This window comes from Protopterus annectens, chromosome 7.part0 (genome assembly GCF_019279795.1).
Source record: "Protopterus annectens isolate FY-2018-M chromosome 7.part0, PAN1.0, whole genome shotgun sequence".
Lineage (NCBI taxonomy): Eukaryota > Metazoa > Chordata > Ceratodontiformes > Protopteridae > Protopterus > Protopterus annectens.
Genome location: NC_056739.1, coordinates 1,986,811,742 through 1,986,833,932, shown reverse-complemented (window position 1 = coordinate 1,986,833,932; position 22,191 = coordinate 1,986,811,742). Strand labels below are relative to the sequence as shown.

Genomic DNA, 22,191 nt, shown 5'->3' with positions numbered 1-22,191 from the left:
CTGTTTCTAAACTGTCTAATACTGATTGTTTAAATTATGACAAGGTAAAACAATGTTTATTGAGATGTTTTAAGTTACCTGAAGCTTGCAGAAAAAAATTTGTGAGCATAGACATAGGGCAGATGAAAGTGTATGTGATTATATTGCTGAGCTAAGTACTTATTTTCATAGGTGGGTGAGTGGGTGTCAGGTCACCACTTTTGAAAGGCTGGCAGACCTTTTGATGAGGGAACAAGCCCTTAGCACTCTGCCTGAGGACATGAGAATCTGGTTGGCAGACTGGGAGTGTAACTCTGCAGATGTGCTGGGGAGAAAAGGGGATCTCTACTTAGCAAGCAGGGCACCCCAGCACAAGAAGGAGATACCCAGTCCTCCACATGGATATAAGGGAACCCATGGTGGGCAGCTTAAACCACCCCACCAGAGTCCAACAGTGAAAGGGGAAGCCACTTATCCTGGTACATGACCAGGGTCAAGGTTTAGATGTTTTAAATGTAACCAGAGGGGCCATGTAGTATACAAATGTCAAATGAAGCAAGGTGGGGAACAAAAAGTGAGGGAACCAGCAAGTGCAAATAACAGCATGTCAGTGGTAAGTTGTCTAGAAACAACAGGCGTAGCAAACTATCACTGGAGTTTGTATCCTATCTTAGTGGATGGAAAACAGGCCACTGCCAAGAGAGACACAACCTCTGATGTAACCATTGTGAAGCCTGCAGTGGTTAAAGAGGAGCAGTACTTGCCTGGCCAGTCCATTCCAGTCAGAGATTTGATCAGGCTTCACCTTGACTTGGGGGGTGGAAAAAGAAGAAAGCAAGTAGGTGTGTTTGAGGATATCTATGTAGATGTCTTGATAGAGAATGATTTAGTTAATACAGTACCTTGTGCGCATGCAGTTACACACAGTCAGGCTTGGAGACAGGCTTGTGGGTCAAGTAGCTTGGGAGAGACCCAGACAGACCCTGCAAATGAAGCCTGGGTTGGTGATGTGGCTATTTCAGGAAGGGAGCTACCCTGTAGCAGTAAGCCTGAAGGTGAGACACAGCTGCTGATAAGTACTGATGTTACCGTGGACAGGGTGACTGCAAGGGCAGAGGTGACAGTGAAGCACCACTCTCAGAAGATACCATACTTCCTGTGGAAGGGGAGCTGGGAAGCATCACAATGGTAGAGTTGAGACAGGCTCCGCTGTTGAATCCAACATTACGAGGCTTGAGGGAGGTAGCTAGGGATGCACCTGATTCTCAAAGAAAAGGGGAGTCTGTATACGGGAACAAAATGTTACTGTATAGAGAGTGGACCCCTGAGGGAAGGGTAGAGGGTGAGGTAATACAGCAGTTGGTAGTGCCCAAAGCCTAACATCAGGCACTTTTAGCCATAGCCCATGACATTCCTTTTGCAGGTCATATGGGCATAAAGCGTACCAAGAGATGTACTATGCAGAACTTTTATTGGCCTGGGATTGCAAGGGATGTAACAGGGTACTGCAGAACCTGTGAGCAGTGCCAAAAAATTAGGCAAGGCAGAAGACAAGGTCAAACCTCCTTTGATGCTTTTGCCTGTGATTCAGGAGCAATTTCAGAGGGCAGCTATGGATATTGTGGGGCCTCTGAGTACCCCAAGTTCCACAGGGAAAAAAATATATCCTAGTGGTAGTAAATTATGCTACTAGATACTCTGAGGCAGTGGCTCTGTCCTCTACCGAGGCAAGGAAGGTGGCAAATGTTTTTTAGATATTTTTAGCAGGGTAGGTTTCCCAAGAGAAATACTAACTGACAGAGGTGCCAGTTTCATATCAGACTTGCTGGCTTGTCTGTGGAAGCACTGTGGGTTGAAGCACCTAAAGACTACCCTCTACAACCCCCAGACTAATGGTCTTCTGGAGAGGTTAAATTCTATATTGAAGGCAATGCTAAGCGCATTTGCAGACCAGTTTAAGAGAGAGTGGGACAAATATTTGCCCCATCTGCTGTTTGCATACAGAGGGATACCTCAGAAATCCACAGGTTTTTCACCCTTTGAGCTGCTGTCTGGGCATAGGATGAGGGGGCCCTTGGATTTGATTCTTGATGAGTGGGAGGATAAGTGTGAATCCCACAAGTAGTCTGTTGTGGCATATGTCCTAAACCTCAGGACAAGGCTTAGGAAGCTCATGGGCTTGGTCCAGGACAACCTGGTAGGACCCCAACAGCAGAAAAGTGTCTGGTATGACAGGAATGCTTGAGCCCGAGAGTATGCTGTGGGACAGCACGTTATGGTGCTCATTCCTGTCAGACACAATAAGCTGCAGCCAGCTTGGCAAGAATCTTTCCAAGTAGTAAGGTAGGTCAATGATGTTAACTACATGGTGAAACTGCTAGGCAGAAGACAGGGGCACAAACTATACCATGTTAAAATGATGAAGCCTTACCATGATAGAGAGGCCCTTGTGCTGAGTATTTGCAGTGGGTGGTAGAAGGAGTCTGAGGAGGATCTGATGACTGATCTCCTCAGCAAGGCTATCCCCTACCCAGGTTTGAGAAACTGACCAGTGTTTCAGAAGTTTGGGGACATGTTCACTGGGAAACCTGGGTGCACCCATCTGGTGCAGCACCATGTGGATACAGGGGATCTATATTACCTCATCAAAAAGGCTAAACATTGAACATCTTTTCATCGGCCCCTAAACGTCAAACTGCCATTTATGCAAACGGCAAATTCAGTGATTTTTTTTCCCTAGGGAATAAAATCGCTTGGACAACCACAAATGACACACCACTTCAAACATTTCAAAGTGGGGGCTTCGACCCCACTCCTCCCAATGTGGTGGACTGTGCCCCCCACACCCGCCTAACTAAATATATCAACTCCAAGATAATATATAGACCTGATACAGGACTCCAAAGACCTATCAGGCAGGCCCCATACAGGATGCCTGAGTGAGTCAGACAGAAGTCGAGCAAGAGATAGAAGAAATGTTGGAACTGAGAGTAATCCAGGAGTCCAGCAGTCCCTGGGTCTCCTCAGTGGTGTTCGTACCAAAGAAGGATGGCAGCACCAGGTTCTGTGTGGACTACAGAAAACCGAACAGTCAAACAGAGTCAGATGTTTACCCCATGCCTAGGACAGATGAAGGCTTAGAGCAGCTGGGTGGGGTTAGGTATCTGACCACTATTGATCTGACTAAGGACTACTGGCAGGTGTCCTTGACTCTCACCACTAGAGAAAGGTCAGCCTTTGTGACTCCATTCAGATTATACGAATTCACAAAGATGCCCTTTAGGATGAAAAATGCCCCAGCAACCTTACAGAGGCTGGTAGATTGTATCCTAGCAGGAGCAGGAGATTGTGGCCTTGCTTACCCAGATGATCTACAGCCATTCCTGCCAAGAGCACTTTCAGCATGTCAGGGAGGCCCTGGGCAGACTGCAAAGGGAAGGGTTGATCATTAAGCCCAGTAAGTGTCAGATGAGTTAGGCAGAGGCCACCTACTTTGGACATAGAGTGGGGAGTGGTAAGATCAGGCCAGTACTTACCAAAGTGGAAGCTATTCAGGCATGGTCTTCCCCTATTACCAAAAAGCAGATGAGGGCATTCTTGGGGACAGGGGGTACTATAGAAAGTTTGTTCCCAATTATAGTGCAATAGCTGCTCCCCTCACAGACCTGATGAGAAAAAACAGGCCATATAAGGTTGTGTGGACCCCATTCTGGAAGCAGGCATTCCAAGAGCTTAAAGGGGGCTTTTGGAGGACCCCTTGTCCTAGCCAGTCCAGATTACAGCAAATAATGTGTTGTGCAGGTGGATACTTCAAACTATGGAGTGGGGGCTGTACTCAGCCAGGTTTCCTCACAGGGAGAAGATCACCCTGTTGTACATCTCAGCCATAAACTCCAACCCAGAGAAGAATGTTATGCAACTGTAGAAAAAGATTGTCTAGCCATAGAGTGGGCACTGCAGAGTCTTTAGCCATATTGGTATGGAAGGAAATTCCATGTGGTTACAGACCAGAATCCCTTAACATGGATACATCAGGCCAGCCAGCAAAATGCCAAGTTCTCAAGGTAGAGCCTAGGGTTGCAATCATATGACATGACAGTGCAGCACAGTAGTGGGTCAGCAATGTCAATGCAGATAGGCTCTCAAGAGAGTGTATAGGTTAATGTGTTCCCAGACAGGCTCATTTCTCTCAAGCAATGTTTCTCCAGGGTCACTTGAAAAACTATCTTGAGTCTTCAAAGGGGGGAAAGATGTGATGATGTGAGGTAGTGCCACCTGTGACAAGGGATAGTAGGGAAGTGCAAGTGTAACATATACTAGCATAGCTAGGTGTACTCTTGTAAATAACTATATGTCATTTGAATATCATACTTATTTGTACAGATGCTTGTGTTAAAAATGTATCAACAGTGGGTCCTGCTGGACAGAAAGGAAATATACATGTATGTCAGACTGTATTGTTGTAACTGATGAAATGTATATATTTAAACAGAGGATAATGGGGAAGGAATTAAGTTCCGCACAGCTAACATTAAGAAAAATAGCCTGATGTTAAATGACTTGGTTTAGGCCATAAAGATATTATCTCACAGGTCTGAATGCAGCCAGAGGTGCAATGTCTGTGAAGAGCCTGGGCTGGGATCCTACTCTACTGTCCTTAGTAGTGAACTAATTGCTAGCCTGGGGTGCCAGATAATGGCTTGTTAGTTTCTGCAGGAAGGGTGGAAGTGTTGGAATTGTCTTACAGTTTCCAGATGCTATAGTAAACCTTAGCTAAAGTTCTATGTATGTGTATTGTAACACATCAGTGCCAGATCTTGGCTCAGTTTCTAGTCAGGGCAGTGTGGGAACCACAGAGTCTGGTGACCAGATGTGATGTCATTATGTAGCCAGCACTGAAATTGTATTTGAATACTAGTGAGAGATGTGAGGTACTCATCCACGTTCATCTTGCCTTGCTTTATTAAGTAACTATGGAGCAGTAATTCTTCAGCCAATTAGCAAAAATATGAGATTAGCTAAATGTTTTCCCTGTATCTGTTTAAGTCTTTCCATCTGTGTTGTTTTTTATATTTCCTGTGAATGAAACTCTGCTGTTTATTGTAAACAGATATTCAGTATTTATATTTTTTATTATTTATTATTAAATATATCTAAACCTTTCATTGTGGCTGGTCTTTTAGAAAATATTTAACCTTTGAGAGTACTTGCATTTATTTAGTGGCACTGTGGCTCCGTGTTCCTGATAGACTTGCTGCTTGGTTAAACACTATCATTTGTATAAGTATTAATTTTAATAAGTGTAATTGGGTACCCTGATAAGAGCCTTAAAGTAGCTGGCTTCAAGTGTTCTGGTGGCAGCAGATATGCCTCATAGTCTGGGTGGAGGTGGTAGAGCGGATAAGCTGTGCCAGCCTTCCCCAGGTGGGTATATGTGTGTGAAAATCAAATCTCAAAGAGACTGTGTCCTTATAGACATGGATAGATGGGTGTATTTGCTATGGATGGAGAAAGAAGAGGAACAATGGGTCAATTTATGGAAAGCATTAAGAAGTATGATAAAGTTAAGAACATTTAGGATATTCACCCAGAAATGTTTCCATAAATATTTATTGTACACCCCAAAGACTGAGGACAATATATGCAGAGGTAAGCAACAGGTGTTGAAAATGCAAAGAAGTAGCAATAGGGTATTGTGTGCATATGTTCTGGGATTGTCCAGTACTGGCCTAATGCTTGAGAGATGTAGATAAGATAATAAAAGCAATAGATAGGGAAATAAAGGTCCCACAAGGAACAGATGGCTGTTAGGATAGGACATAAGGTAGATAGTGAGAAGATAATGTAGGCAGTTACTTGAGGTGATACTAGTAGTTGCCAAAAATATAATTACAACACTATTGAAGATGGAGGAACCTATGGAGCTCTGCAAGAATAAGATAGAGAATAAACTGAGAGGAGAGATTTTAAAAGAAAAGTCCATTCTCTTCTACAGTTTAAATTAACCCTTAGGTTTATTTTCTCACTAAAATAGGGTTCCAGCATTGTTAAGATAGGAGGACTCTGCCTGTACTTTATAAAACTTTTATTCTCTTGCATTGGAATCAAAGAAAATGAAAGCCTACCGACTTTTTTAATTACATATTTTGTCAGAGGAATTTGTTTCTGCCTACATTACATAAAATAGACACAGTAAAGTGAGGATATCTATAGTCTTTCTTGTCAGGTACTGCCCACAATCCTGCTGTTATCATCAGGTCAGCAGCTGCTAAAAAAGGCAGTGTTGTGAAACTGTTTCCCACTGCCTTTACTGCAAAGAGGAAGAGAAACAGTATCAGTGCACCTAGATGATAGGGTTACCACCAGTTTTTCTTTCTGCATAGCAGTGCTGGTTTGGGCAGTTCTGTCCTACAAGGGAGGGACATAAAACAGGATTTTTTCCCACATTTTGCAAGAAAAGTATTTTATTTTCCCTAAATGTAAAAGAAAACTGTGATATCACATTTAGTTCTGCTACATATCATATAATATAGTATAAACAGCCAACACTGCATATCATAGAGCCTTTATTTTGGTAATAATGAAAATAATTCCTTTTCATTTGATGATGGTTCAGTAAAAGCATCCCACTTTGGGCATCTAAAAAGATGAAAACCCTAATAGTTGACCATATTTTTTACATAGCAATCCACTTATAAGCAGTGTTTTCTGTGACTGCTTTATAGAAAGCAATGCTAGTCTTAAACACAGAACTACTGATTTGTTATACTTATGTATTATGGTTTTGATGACATGTTTGTATGCTGCAATATAGAAAATGAAGGGCTAGTAATGCAACAGAAGTGGCAAAATGTAATTTATGAAGGCATTTGTGCCTGAGTTTAAAACATCCATAATACAAATTTAAGATCAGATAATTGTACTTTGTACTGTGATTGCAAAATACTTTTGAGCAAAACCAACAAGCACATTACAGCATTCCTCTAGCATTCAAGATAAAAAAAAAAATCAACATGCACACACCATCCTACTGCTACAAACATTGGTAAATAACAGAACTAGTTATCTGAGTTGTTGATTAACAGCTCTTTGATTTCACTGGTAGTTTTGATGCCACAAAAAGAATATGATGGAGGGTCTTTCAGTGATCAGTACAACTATAAATTGTCAAGCCTAAAACATCGTTTGTTTTATATACTTCCAGTTCACACCCATAACACCTTATGGCATCCACAGCTTTTTTGGGTCTGGCTTCTTTAAGAAAGTGACTTACCAACTAATGAAAGTAGTATTAGAAAGGGCAAGGAGTTATTAACAAAATGATACTAAGGTTGTTAGGCTTAGATGTCCTGCAGTGGAGAAATTATCTTAGTGATATTAGAACCAAATGTATTCACAATGCGTTATACAAACATGCACTTATCCACTCCACTGCCAAATTTAATTTTACAATTATAGACAAAATCCAGGGACAGAGAGCTAACAAAGCAGGCTGGCATTCTATTTTAAATAGGAAGGAATCAGGATAGATTGTCAAGCTTGGAGCTCTGTTTAAGCCTGGTTTAAATGAACACAATTGAATCATTGGGATGGACCAATTGAAATGCAACAAGCTAATTAATTAATTATATAAATGTGTGTAGAGCTGATGTATTCCAATGCACTGTAGAAGGCATTTTGTTCTGACGAAACCGGTATGCCTATTTGTTGTTTTTTCATTTTAATCATACAATAAATGTAGCCTATATACTCTTATTCTGGTGCTGGACCCTTTTTTTGTTCTCTTGACAATTTTATATATTTACAATATATACAAATACGTTTGTTGAGGAATTTAAACCAGCTGACCTACATTACTTCAGCAAATAGTGAGGAAACAAAGTATTGAGCAAATGTGCTCAAGTTAATAAAAAAATAGCAACCAGGAGTTGAGCACCTGAAGGAAACACATATGTCTGAATCTTAAGTGCTGTTGATATAAAACCTTCCTGTTAAGGAACTCCTTTCTCACATATTCATGGATTGATTTCCGCCCTGACTTTACACCACAACACTTTCTAATCATGAAAACTGCTATGCCCAATGTCTGTATTTATTTTTATTACTTATATGAATGAACTACCGCGGCAGGGCTAGCCACCTTCTGCTCAAGATGATTGTCACTGCTGAAGTGACTCCCCAACCCCATGTGCAAAATGGGAAAAGGAGTTGAGGATGGATGGATGGATGGATTTGAAAGCTTTTGTCATTAACAGAACTTCCCTCACATGCACAGAAATAAACACTTTTAGATAATTATGCCACTTTTTATATAGTTCCCTTCTAATTTTTTTTGCTGTCCAGTTGTGTATTCTTCTACAACTGGAATGTTTTTGTCAGATGTTTGTTTCCAAGATAAATACTACTGTACTTCTGTGTCATTTTTACGATTTTCCCCTCCCCTTTGTATTTCAGCATCTCTCTGACTTTGCCAGATGCTTGTTTTGACGTGTTGACTGTATTTAAGGCATTAATTAAAATTGTTTTGAGTCTGTTAAAATGAAAATAAAAGTGGGGAGGTTGGCATAATGGTTAAGGCATTTACCTTATAGACAACAAGGTGCAGGGTTTGAGTCTCACATGGGGTAATTGACTAGGCTTAAAATAGTCCACACTAACACTCTCATACTAGGCGACTTCAACTACCCCTCCATTAACTAGGAAAACTACTCATGTACCAATACACTTGCCCAATGTTTCCTGGAGTTCATTAATTCCAATGCCATGGACTAGCTTGCTCTTACCCCCACTAGAGGTAGCAACATCCTTGACCTGATCATTAGTAACATGGGTGACCATTGCTCTGCACCAATAGTCAGTTCCTCCCTGGTTAGATCCAACCACAAACTAATCACCTTGGAAATCCACATCCCTCCCACCCACCACTCACCCCTGCAAAGGTAACCTCCATGAAAAACTTCTCCAACGCTAACTTTGGGCTCCTAAAAACAGAGGTGGCTAACTTCACTGCACCCATGCAAATGGAGAATAGTTGCATGACCGCTGAATCATACACCAAGCCACTGTACGAACATGTACACAAATGCATGGATCTCACCATACCCAATAGAACCAAGACGCTCTCCTCCAAAAAAAGGAAGCAAATCTGGTGGTCCTCTGTCATAAAAAAACTCTACAACAGAAGGAGGAAACTGATGCGGAATAAGGTGTAGTCCCAAGACTGGAAAAACTCCCTTATCATCCTCAACAAAAAGTTGATATTCGTCATCAAATCCTCTAAAGCTAGCTATGAAAACAGAATTGTAGCAGATGGTAAAGACAACTATGAGGCCTTCTATAGTTATGTAAAGAATCTCCGTGGCAATACCCAGATTTGCTTTGAGCTACTGCACAATGTTACCTCCTATATCAAGCCAACTGATTTTGCCAATATACTAGCCAACAGATTCAATGCCAACTTTACACCTCTCCCCCCCATGCCAACTTTACCCCCCCCCCCAATTACCAGTCACAATACCAGTAGATTGCCAGGCACCCAGTATTACTGCTGCACAGGTTAAAACAGCACTGTCCAAGGCCAAAAATATAGCTTCTTTTGGGACCTGACAATATCCCTGGCTGTGTTCTACATGAACTACAGAGTGAACTGGCACCTTACTTGTGTGCCCTGATAAATCACAGTCTCATCTCAGGTTTTGTCCTTACAGAATGGCACACTGCTACAGTCATCCCTCTCCACAAAGGAAGAGTGACTACAGGCCCTGAGAACTATCACTCCATTAGCCTGACAATTCTGATATACAAAGCTATGGAATGCATAATTATGGACCTAATAAACAAGGATATAGGGAATCTCCAGACTCTGGATCCCACACAGTTTGGTTTTACGAAGGGTAGATTATGCCTGCTCAACTTGGTTGACTTCTTTGAGTCAGTCACCAGAGCTGTAGATGAAGGCAAGGTGGTTCATACAGCCTACCTTGATCTGGCCAAGGCCTTTGATACTATTCCCCACTCAGGAATCATAGAAAAACTCACTAAGCTAGGCATCAACCCCTATATCAGTAGGTGGGTTGCAAACTGGCTCACAGAGCCCACAGTGTGAAAGTAGCTGACTACAAGTCAGACTGCTGACTAGTCAAGAGCGGAGTCCCACAGGGTTCGGTCCTGGATCCTCTCCTGTTTGGTATCTACTTCTCTAACGTCCAGGCCAACATGAAGGGACTCTCGCTGACAAAGTTTACAGACGATTGCAAGTTGGGAGCTATTATAAACTCCCCAAGTGTTGTTGACATTCTGCAGAATGGCCTCACTGAGACCAACAACTGGTGTCAGAACCATGGCCTTAAGCTCAATGCCAAATAATGTGTCATCATCCCCTTTGGGAAAAACCCAGTTCCCATGAATTACCACATTGATGGTAGTCCGCTGAACACAGAAGGCGTTATAAGAGACCTGAGAGCACAGGTTGACAGCAACCTCTGTTTTGATCACCACATTGCCACTGTGGTCAGAGAGTCCTTCTGTGTGGCACATCTCATTACTAAGGGTTTTGCATCCAAGACATGTACCTCACAAGACACCTGCAACAACTGGAGAGGCTGCAACAGTACCTCATAAAGAAGATCCTAGGCTTTAAACACTTGTCCTATATGGACAGATTAAAAAATCTCCAACTATTCTCTGTTTCATATCGCCTACTTAGAGGCGATCTCTGCTTGACTTACAAAGTCATGTCTGACCCAGCTCTGTTAGAAGTGCTACATCTAAATAAATCCCAATTCCTCTGCATCACACACTCCAGAGATCTCAACCTCATTACCACAATCAACAGAGTGTATTGGAGGGGCAGGTTCATAACCCAGAGACTGTCCATGCTATGGAATAGACTTCCCATACATGTCAAGAAGAGCACCTCACTGACCTACTTCAAGAGAAATCTTGATGAGTGGATAGGAAATAGAAAATTTACCCCAGGGATAACTTCAGTGGCTCTACTCAACAGAGGCATTGGGAACTAAGGTCAGGTGGCACTATGCCAGGGTAAGGGTGTCATGATGCCAGGGTAATCCTATGGATAGGTTTGTAAAGGCCCCAGGGTCATTAGCCTAGTTAACACCTTTGAACCTATGAACAAGGACAGTTAGCCTAGTACTAGTCTATGAACAAGGTATAGGGAACCAAGTTTTACATTTTGCATGTAGCGGTATATGCTTCAGTGGGAGGTAGAGCCTTTCCAGTATGTTACACCATAATACCATGAGTTTTAATAATTCTTTAAGAATGTTCTCCCTGTAAAATGGTGTGGCATGAAACCCTAACTTGGAGTTTTTAGATTGTCTCATGCACGTACATTGTTATATTATTTTTGTTAGATATTGTTTAGAAATGTATAAATGCATGTGCACATCTATTTGCTAGTTATTTCTGTTTGCTAGCATACATATATTAAAGGGTTAAACTGTTCTTAGCTAAAAACAAGAAAAAAAATCAAATAAATAAAGTGGCATTCATTCATGCAATGTAACATAAAGTCTGGTATAGCTTGAGACAAACTGAATGTTCAGTGTCTGGAACATGCTTCAAGGACTACAGATAAGGATCCAGGTGTGAGAAAAGAACTGTTACATAATTCACCTTAAAACAAGAACACAAAGGAGCTTATTAACAGATTTAATGACATCAAGTGCAGGGGAATCCAAGGACAGTTTTCACACAGACCAGAAAAGACTCCCTAAATACCAAAGTAATGACTTTGAAAGTTCCCAAAAGACTGCTTTCATAAGAATGTACATATGTGAGATGTAATCTAATTTCTAGTGAGATCTGTTAGAGCTGTTTCATGGAGAACATCATTTATGGTGTATTGAAAAGAAACCTGAAGACATTAAACCCTGCAAGCTAAACAGTATTGTATGTTATATAGACAGTTATTTTAATAGTTACTGTGCACAATTTAAAAGGTTAATAATCTGCAAAATTGATGTGCAGTCATCACACTTTGGTTTTCTACAAGACAAACAGCATTCAGCACAGACATCTAAACATCTACAATTAATTTATCAATTTTGTTATAAAAATAGAGTTCACTTTGCATCTCTTTCATTTTGATGCCATCATTTGGGCACATGATGAATTTATTAGATGACGAAACTGTTTATTGTAGAGTGTCTCTAAATGAGGTCAATATGGCTTACAAAAAGATTGATTTGTTTTAGATGGATGCCTTGTTTCAGGGTACGATTAGTGAAGATGAATTTGACTATTTGCAGGTTAGATATCCCATCATGCCAAGTATCTTTGGAATACCCAAAGTGCACAAAGGAGTGAATCCCTTGTCATTTAGGCCGATTGTGTCCGCAAGGGGTTCTAAGACTGAACCTTTGGCTTCCTTTGTAGATATGGTTTCAAAACCAGCTCTTCAGGATGTAGAACACATCCTGAGAGATTCTTGGCATTGCTTGGAGAGGTTGGGAAAGGTTGATGTTGTGAGTAGTTTATACACTTTTCTTACCGTTGATATTGTCAATTTATTTTCAGTGATTCCCCATGGGGAAGGATTAGATATGTTTTTTGAGAGCTTGAATTTTAGTGACAAGGTCGACAAGAGCAGAACAAACTTGTTGTATGATATGATGGAGATGGTTCTACGTAACAATTTTATGAAATTTGAAGGGAAGTATTTCAAGCAGTGTTCGGGAGTAGCAATGGGTGCCAAATGTGCCCTGACCTTTGCAAATCTGGTTTTGTTGGGTTGGGAAAGGTCATTTGTGTTTACATCAGTATTTTATTCTAAAATTGTTCTCTATAGTAGATTCTTGGATGATGTACTTATTTTGTGGGGAGGAGATGAGAATGAGGCAGCTCAATTTGTCAATTTTTTGAATGGAACTACTAATTTTTTAAAATTCACTCACACTTGGAGTAGGGACAGTATTAATTTTTTGGACATCAACATCATCAAAGATGGTGATGGTTTGTTGAGCACAATTTTTAGGAAGGAGAATTATTCCAATTCTTTATTGCATTTCAACAGTTGCCATCCCTTCCATCAGAGGAAAGGGGTGGCAAAGGGTCAGATGGTTCGTACATCGAGATTGGTTAGTGATGAGGGGATGTTTAAAAAGGATATGTACACCTTAATTGGGATGTTGTTGGATCATGGGTATCCATTGAATTTATTATTAAAGATCAAGAAAGAGGTGTATAAAAAGAGAAGAACAGTATATTCCCCTATTTTGAGGAAGTATGGGGGTAATGGAAGTTTGGTGACGTTTGGTGATGTGGTGAGTTCTAGTGAAAGGGAAAAAGGGATGTTCGATCGTGACCCAGTTTTTGTTTTACAGTTCAGTGAGAAAGCTTCTGAAATGTGTGCTGTAATGAAAAGTTTATGGGATAATAGTTTAAGTATGGAATTAAAGTCTATTATTGGATCTGAGCCTAGAATTGTTTTTAGCAAAGGGCCCAATTTGAAGAGTATTCTGGAAAAGAATCCTAAGTCTGTTAAGTCCATGATGAGTAAATGTGGAGCATGTAGGGCATGTAGGTTTATAGTGGAAGGGCCTTATGTTTGTGTGGCCAATTTTGGGCGTACCTTGGGTTGTCCGGGGATATGTAATTGTAATAGTAAGAACATTATTTACATTGCTTCATGCACCTCATGTGATGCATTTTATATTGGAATGACGACACGTAGGCTAAGGGATAGGGTGTTGGAGCATGTTAGAAGTGTGAGGAATAAAGATGCGCACAATGCCCTTTATCTGCACTCTGTCAAATGCCCTTGTTTCAAAAGATTTCTGTTTTTCATCATTGATCATGTTGTTGCTGACCAGGGTGGTGACATTGGGAACAGAGTAGCTCTTCTTGAAGTAGAATGGCAGCTCAGGCTTAATGCAATGAAACAGCCTGGTTTAAATGATTGCATTTCATTAAAGCCTATTTTGAGGCAGAAATCTTATTTGATATAAAATGAATTGTTATATTAATACAAGAATTTTTTATTATTTTTATTTTCATATTGTATGTAAGGTAAAGTTGAGATATATATAGTTTTGTATATATATAGTTTCATAACAATGTATTTCTATTTTTATATTTTTATATATTTTTGTGTATTGATTTTTATGATATATATTGTATATGAGAGTTTTTTTTATTGGTTTAAGAACAGTTTATTTTGTAAAGAATATGTTATGTACTGTAGGCTGGTTGTATGGTGGTGTCTGTTTAAGGGTCAAATTCATTGAGTGATTAATTAGTCAATTATTGAATTATTGGTTTGATTTAATGGTTATTTAAACCCAGTGTTTTTGATCAGAAAGTATGACTCTGATGATGCCACAGTTTGTTTGGTGAAAGCGCTTAGTCCTTATTAAAGAATTGTTTCTGCAACGTACTGGCTCTCCTTGGATTCGTGTTAGCAGTGGTCTGTGCGGTGCTGTGTGATGTTACACCATAATACCATGAGTTTTAATAATTCTTTAAGAATGTTCTCCCTGTAAAATGGTGTGGCATGAAACCCTAACTTGGAGTTTTTAGATTGTCTCATGCACGTACATTGTTATATTATTTTTGTTAGATATTGTTTAGAAATGTATAAATGCATGTGCACATCTATTTGCTAGTTATTTCTGTTTGCTAGCATACATATATTAAAGGGTTAAACTGTTCTTAGCTAAAAACAAGAAAAAATCAAATAAATAAAGTGGCATTCATTCATGCAATGTAACATAAAGTCTGGTATAGCTTGAGACAAACTGAATGTTCAGTGTCTGGAACATGCTTCAAGGACTACAGATAAGGATCCAGGTGTGAGAAAAGAACTGTTACATAATTCACCTTAAAACAAGAACACAAAGGAGCTTATTAACAGATTTAATGACATCAAGTGCAGGGGAATCCAAGGACAGTTTTCACACAGACCAGAAAAGACTCCCTAAATACCAAAGTAATGACTTTAAAGTTCCCAAAAGACTGCTTTCATAAGAATGTACATATGTGAGATGTAATCTAATTTCTAGTGAGATCTGTTAGAGCTGTTTCATGGAGAACATCATTTATGGTGTATTGAAAAGAAACCTGAAGACATTAAACCCTGCAAGCTAAACAGTATTGTATGTTATATAGACAGTTATTTTAATAGTTACTGTGCACAGTTTAAAAGGTTAATAATCTGCAAAATTGATGTGCAGTCATCACACTTTGGTTTTCTACAAGACAAACAGCATTCAGCACAGACATCTAAACATCTACAATTAATTTATCAATTTTGTTATAAAAATAGAGTTCACTTTGCATCTCTTTCATTTTGATGCCATCATTTGGGCACAACCTTTGTTTATTAAACTTCATTATCGTGGTCATTTACTTCTTTCTAATGCATTTACACAAAGGGCTGCTCCTCTTCTCCCTACTTCTCTATGCTACATTTACTTGTTTGCTATTTCAATTGTCTTAACAGCATCATTCCATTTAACCAGCACACTGTTCTACAGCATTTGAAGTGCTTTAATGCTTCTTAATCTTAATCCTTCTTGAGAGCTGTTGGTATAATTACCGAGTTTACGTTTTTATGTCTTTTCTTTGCTTTGCTTTGTGGATGTGATGTATATATCTATTCCCTCTGTAATAATATACATTATTTTCTTTTTGTTCTATTAATTCTTCACAACATTGTCTTCATGTTAATGCAGTTTTATGTACTCTTGCATTTCCAAAATCAACCACCTGAAATCTAACCTATTTCAAACATTAGGCATTCCTTCCAATGGTGATTGAAAACCAAGTCTCTGTGCAATCTCAAACAAGTGAGCTAATCTGTCATTCCAAGTGGTGGTCACACATGTTATGTTGCTGAATGATATCTTTTTTTTTTAATATAGCACAAGAGAGAGCAGGATCTCAAGTCATCATAGAACACTGCCCGCATCTTTCCAGCTTTTGTAACCAACCCTTAATCCTCAATATTCAAATACAAAAAAAAAATACAAGGAAGGAACATTTCTAGAAACAAAGGAATAGTAGATACATGGAAAAAGTAATACAGCAATGCTTGCAGATAATGTGTTTACAGTGCTAATACTCCTTAGAGTATACTGTACAAACAATTTGGACTTTCGAAAAATGCTTTAAAAATGGCCTTAATTTGGAAGTATATGAAAATCTCCACTGGGAGCTTCCAACATGACAATAATTCAAGCATATGACGTTATCAGTATAAGTATGTGAATATATCAGTAATTTGTGTGAAATACCTACTGTAAGTTTCCTTAGGTCAAACTGTGCAATAATATAATTCAGAAGTGTACAGTAAAAGCACAAATCCATTCAGTTATTCTCACTAGGGGTAATATATAATTATGGACCATGGGATGGGTAAGGCCAACCTAACATCAAATGGAATAGGTTAATTCAAACACCAAAAGGTAAACTGGCTAGGCTTAAAATGGCCCACAATGGCAGCTAGCCTTGTACTTACCTATGAACAAATGGCAACTATACAGTAATATATAGACCACTTTTGTTTAGCTGCAATATAATTCATAGTTAATAAATGTGTACTTGCTGTCCAGGAGACCATTAAGGAGCCTTGCCCAAATTCCCAGTTGCCCCAAAGCACTGTCTGATTAAGTGACTTGCTCAAGGTAACACAGTAGGTAAATTAAAGTGAAAAGATTAAAACTGTGCACCTTTGGCATAGGAGGCAGCTCCTGAAACTGCCCAGTATGTCCAGTAAATAGAAAATAAAGTTCCATTTTTTTGACTTCACTAAACATGCAGTAAATGTTGTTTACACTGTAGTTGTACTTAGTGTATTTTAACACATGTACAGGGCTGAGATTATTGGGTAGGAAAAAAAAATAACTTGGCATGTTGTTTGCTGTTTTATTGGCAGGTATGGAGCAATCCCTTCCACTATGCAGAGTTTACTATCGTGGAGCAGCTGGATGCCTTATAATGTGTGATGTTACCAGGCCTGACACTCTGGTTAGTGCATACCATTGGAAAACAGATGTTGATGAAAACGTTCAACAGCTGGATGGCTCCCCAATACCATGCATGTTCCTCGCAAACAAGGTGACACACACAAAATATTGGCATTCAGATTTTACACATTGCATTATATGGCTAATCAAAACATTGAGTTAAAAGAATTACCTTCTTTAAATCATGAGTTAATACTGTATCTGCATCTTATTCTTAGTAACAGCCTTTTACATAGAAACAACCTTCTTTAAAATATACAAATTTAGCAGAAACTATCATATAAAAAGTAAGCACATTCTATAGGCAAGTTTGCAATGTATGACTCTATGATATGACTCTTTGATCGATGAATCTATAAATATATTAGATATCTAATATATATATATATATATATATATATATATATATATATATATATATATATATATATATATATATATCTATAGGTCCATGTAATTTCGCCGAAAATCCATTTCACCAAAAAATTCTGGCATAGGGTCCAAATCGTCGAAAATAGTACTGACAGTGTATATGCCCTTTTCCCCCACTGTAGTGCGATCTCGGAGTGAGAATATTAATGTATAAACTACTTACTTACCCTTTTCATAGGGACTGGACTATATAACACAATAGTAGACAATATTAAACTGTACTGGCTGGGGGGGGCTACGCCTCCTACACCCCCCACTTTAATGTTCTCACTCTGAGATCGCACTACAGTAGGGGGAAAGGGCATATACACTGTCAGTACTATTTTCTGCTAAATGGATTTTTGGCGATTTGAACCCTATGTCAGAAATTTTCAGCGACATGGATTTTCGACGAAATGACACCGATCCATATATATATATATATATATATATATATATATATATATATATGTATATATAGAGAGAGAGAGAGAGAATATATAAGATAGATATCTACAGTATGAATCTATGACTCTATGATATGTTTATCATTGGAAAAAAATTATATAGATTTTAATATTGGTGACATATCTTAATTATAATATCATGAGATATGTTTGTTGTGCAACTTTTATGGTATACTTCAGACAGTATTGGATTAAGTGATCCTTGGGCCATGGGCATACTTCTCAACTGTACAGATTTTTGTAGAATGTCCAAATTTTTGCCTCATATTTTGGTCCATTTTTCATAAAATTGTGGTTTTCTGGCAAATCATTAAAGATTGAAGTTAAAAACTAATGACAGACATTCGCGTTTCAGACTTTATACCATTCAGAAAATCTATGCTAATGTAAAACCTGTTATTTTATCAACTTTCTAAGTTTATAAGCCCAATATTTAAAAATTGTCCCTATTTTTGGGCCTTTGTCCCACTTTTATTTATAGCTTTGTCCAGATTTCTTGCTCTAAGAGGTTGAGAGGTATGGGTGTGGTCCATTTTCAATCCATGCCCCACACTTAATGGATTTCAATTAATTTAATTCAGATGACTAAGGTGCCAATGGGCATGTGTATTGCTGGTGATAAGTGGGTTGAGAACCCAGTCTACTCCTACCTACACCAGGGACCCATGCTAATGGTGGGAGGGGTGTATATGCCCCTATTAGTCAGTGTGTGCCCACCATAAAGCCCAGCAGCTCTGGGTCAATAAGCTACTGACTGGCCAGCTGGTGTCCAGTTGCCCAGCCTGGGTTACTTGGCATAATTCTGTTGAGGGAAAGCTGGATGTAAAACCAATCAACCTACCAAACATAAATTAAGAATTGCTATATTCAATGTAGGTTCACTGATAGGATGGAGTTTGGAAGTGGGTGACATCATGGTACAGAGGAGGCTGGACATCATGTGTATCTAAAAGACAAGATGGAAGGGCAGTGCAAAGTCACTTGGCTTGGGATCCAGACTCTACTACTCAGGAGGAGGACATGCTAAAATGGTGGAGGAATTGTGAGAGAGGCTTCAGAAGACAGTGAGGGATGTCATTAAAATTAGTGACAGACTCATGGCAATCAGACTCTAGCCTAATGATAGGACAGTATTCCTAATCTCACCCTATGCCCCACAGCAGGGTTGTGATAGTAAAGAAAAGAATGCATTCAGACAGCAGTTGCAGGACCTACTAGATAAAACAGGACAACATATATAGTGTTGATGATAGGTGACTTCAATGCATATATCGGCACAGACAGAATAGGATATGAGCACTGCCTGGATCCACATGGGTGGTGTAACAGGAATAAAGGAGGAGAGACTACTCTAGACATCTGTCTGGCAAACAGCTTGATAGTAACCAACAAATGGTTCAGGAAGAGAGACAGTCACAAGATTACATACAAGAAAGGCCAACATGCAACTCAGGTAGACTTCCCCCAGTAAGGAAAGGACACTGGGGTAGAATCAGTGAATGCAAAATCATCTCCAGTGAAACAGTTGGCCCACAGCATAAACCACTGCTTGCCAAAATGAGCTGCAAACAAGGGTCAGAGAAGGCACTAAGGGAAACAGAGACTAGGATGAAGACCTGGACGTTGACTGGAGAGAAAGAACAATGGTTCAAGGAATTACTCAGGGTTCTAGCACCCCAAGAAGAGGATAAAATAGGTGAAGATGAAGAAGAATGGCAGCACCTCAAAACAGCATGTGTAAGGACTACAGAATAGATATGTGGCTGAGCCAAGTATGGAAATAAGGTACATAAGGAAAGCTGGTGGTGGAAATCAGAACTCCAGGAAGTCATCAAAATAAAGAAAGAGTGCAAGAAAAAGTGGGAGATAGAAAAAATGGACCAGAATAGGAAGGACTACTGGTTAGCTAACAAAGAAGTTAAGAAAGGAGTTGCAATAGCAAAGACCAGAGCATCATAGGCACTTTCTCAGCTTCTGGAAAATGACACAGTAGGTGGCACAAAGAAACTATATCAGGCTGCAAGGCTATGACAGAAAGATAAAGAAGATAGTCAGACACCCTTCGTAAAGGATGCCAGCAAAAACTTGCTCTCCAGTCCACAGGACATCAAAGGCAGACAGAAGGAGTACTTCCAGCAGATTCTGAATAAAGAAAACCCCACTGAAGCTGTATTGCCCCAGACACAACCTACAATGAGAGAAGAAGAGAAGCCCACCCTAGAAGAACCCGGAATTAATGGACATGCTCCACCTCAAAAAATCCAAATCCACCAGAACCACTAGAGCAAGTGACTTAAACCTTAGCACGGATATAAATAGGATGTGCTGGAGGGATAGATTTATCACCCAGAGACTCCCCATGCTGTGGAATAAAATCCCGGTCCATGTGAGGCAGAGCACCTCGCTGGCTCTGCTCAAGAGAAATCTTGACCGGTGGATGGGAGATCGTAGGTTTACCCCGGGAATCATCTCTGTGTCACTGCTGGACAGAGGCACAACAAACTAATGGGCACATTATATCTAACATAAGGGGTGGCGTAAGCCACATAACTTTGGGCTAGGCTTATAAATGCCTTAGGGCAGATAGCCTAGTATAAACCTATGAACCTATGAACCTATAAGTAAAAACAGCACTAAGAAAAATGAAGTCAGGGAAAGCAACAGGCTTAGATGAGGTCACAGCATATATAATAAAGATGCTAAGTGAGATAGGGGAGAAATGGCTCCTGAGAGAATGGTGTATCCCAGATGACTGGAGAACAAGCATACTCATGCCAATGTATGAAAAAAAAGGAGCATCTACAATTGTGGCCAGTACAGAGGTATCAAATTCATGTCCCATTGCATGAAAGTTCTGGGGAGTGTCATTGATAAATGGATATGCAGAGTAGTAGAAATTAAAACAGAGATGAGCAATTCAGATTCAGATCAAGATGCAGCACAACCGACCCAATGTTTGCAGTGAGACAGCTATTTAAAAAGAAGCTAGAGATAAGGAAATAGTCCAACTGGACATTACTAGACTTAGAGAAAGCATATGACAAGGTCCAAGGAAAGCTGATTTGGGCAGTCCTGCAGTGGTTCAAAGTCCCAGAAACATTGGTAGAATTAGTGCAAGCTATGTACAAGGACCCAATGACACAAGTATGAATGGTGTTTGATCTCACACAGGCATTCCCAGTAGGAGTGAATATGCATCACGGTTCAGCTCCAAGCCCACTGCTGTTCATACTGGTGATGGACTACATTAGCAAACAGGTCAGAAGGGACAGATCAACAAAGTTGTTGTATGCAGATGATGGGGCAATACAGGCAGACTCTGAGCAAGAACTTCTGTAAAAGATGGGGGGATGGAATGCAAAACTGAAGGCACATGGGATGAAACTGAGTACAAATAAGACAGTGGTAATGGCAATTGGAGAAATCAGAACAAGCTGACAACTGAGATAGAAAGGAAGATACTGGAACAGGTTAACAGCTTCAGGTATCTGGGGTGGGAGGTGAGGAGAAGGGAAGTCTGATGAAGAAGTCAAAGCTAGAATCTGATGGGCTGCAACCAACTGGTGTAGAGTATCAGGTGTAGTGTAGGACAAAAGAATGCCAAAGAAGCTGAAAAGTAAAGTGTACAAAACAGTTGTGTAACCATTACTAATGGTACAGAAACCTGACAGTAAATACAGAGCAGTTGAGGAAGCTAGACATGATGGAAATGAAGTGCCTGAGACAGATGGTAGGATGAACACTGTGGGACAGATGAAGAAATGAGGACATAAGAGCAGAAGCCAAAGTAGCTCCAATTGTAGAAAACATCAAAGAGAACAGATTACAGTGGTTTGGGCACATGTGCAGAAAAGCAGAAGACAATCTGGTAAAGAAGATATGGGAAAGACAGGAAGACGGCAAGAGAAAACAACGATATCCAGCAAAGAGGTGGCTGGATTGTATGAGAGGAGATCTGTGCTGAAGAAGACAGGAGTGTGGCTTGAACTGAGAGGAATGGGGAAAGGTAACACGACACCCCAATCCCATGTAGAAAATGGCAACAAAGGAATTGATGATGATGATGATGATGATGATGATGATTGATGATGAAGATGTCTGTTACTAACTGTGTTATACTCTTATGGACAAAATCTTTCCTTTACATTGCAGTGCTGTCTGACAAAATTTAAAACCTGTACTGCAAAATATGACTTCAGAACACTATGCAAAGATGTATCTTTTGCAAAGACATGCTTCTCAGATTCAGTTGGCATATAATTTATATTCATTGGTGTACTATTTTCAATATGATATTCAAAGATTAATTTATAATTTTTGATTACACTGATATGTGTAATGAGTAC

General features: G+C 39.6%; 1 protein-coding gene across 1 annotated transcript in view; it reads left to right on the top strand.

Annotated features, from left to right (window-relative positions):
* Nucleotides 1-22,191, top strand: part of LOC122805880 (ras-related protein Rab-7L1-like) — a 486,016-nt gene that overhangs the window by 318,242 nt on the left and 145,583 nt on the right. The window contains exon 3 of the mRNA XM_044076127.1: nt 16,877-17,058. Coding sequence (XP_043932062.1) covers nt 16,877-17,058 — 182 coding nt within the window. The remainder of the gene's footprint in view (nt 1-16,876; nt 17,059-22,191) is intronic.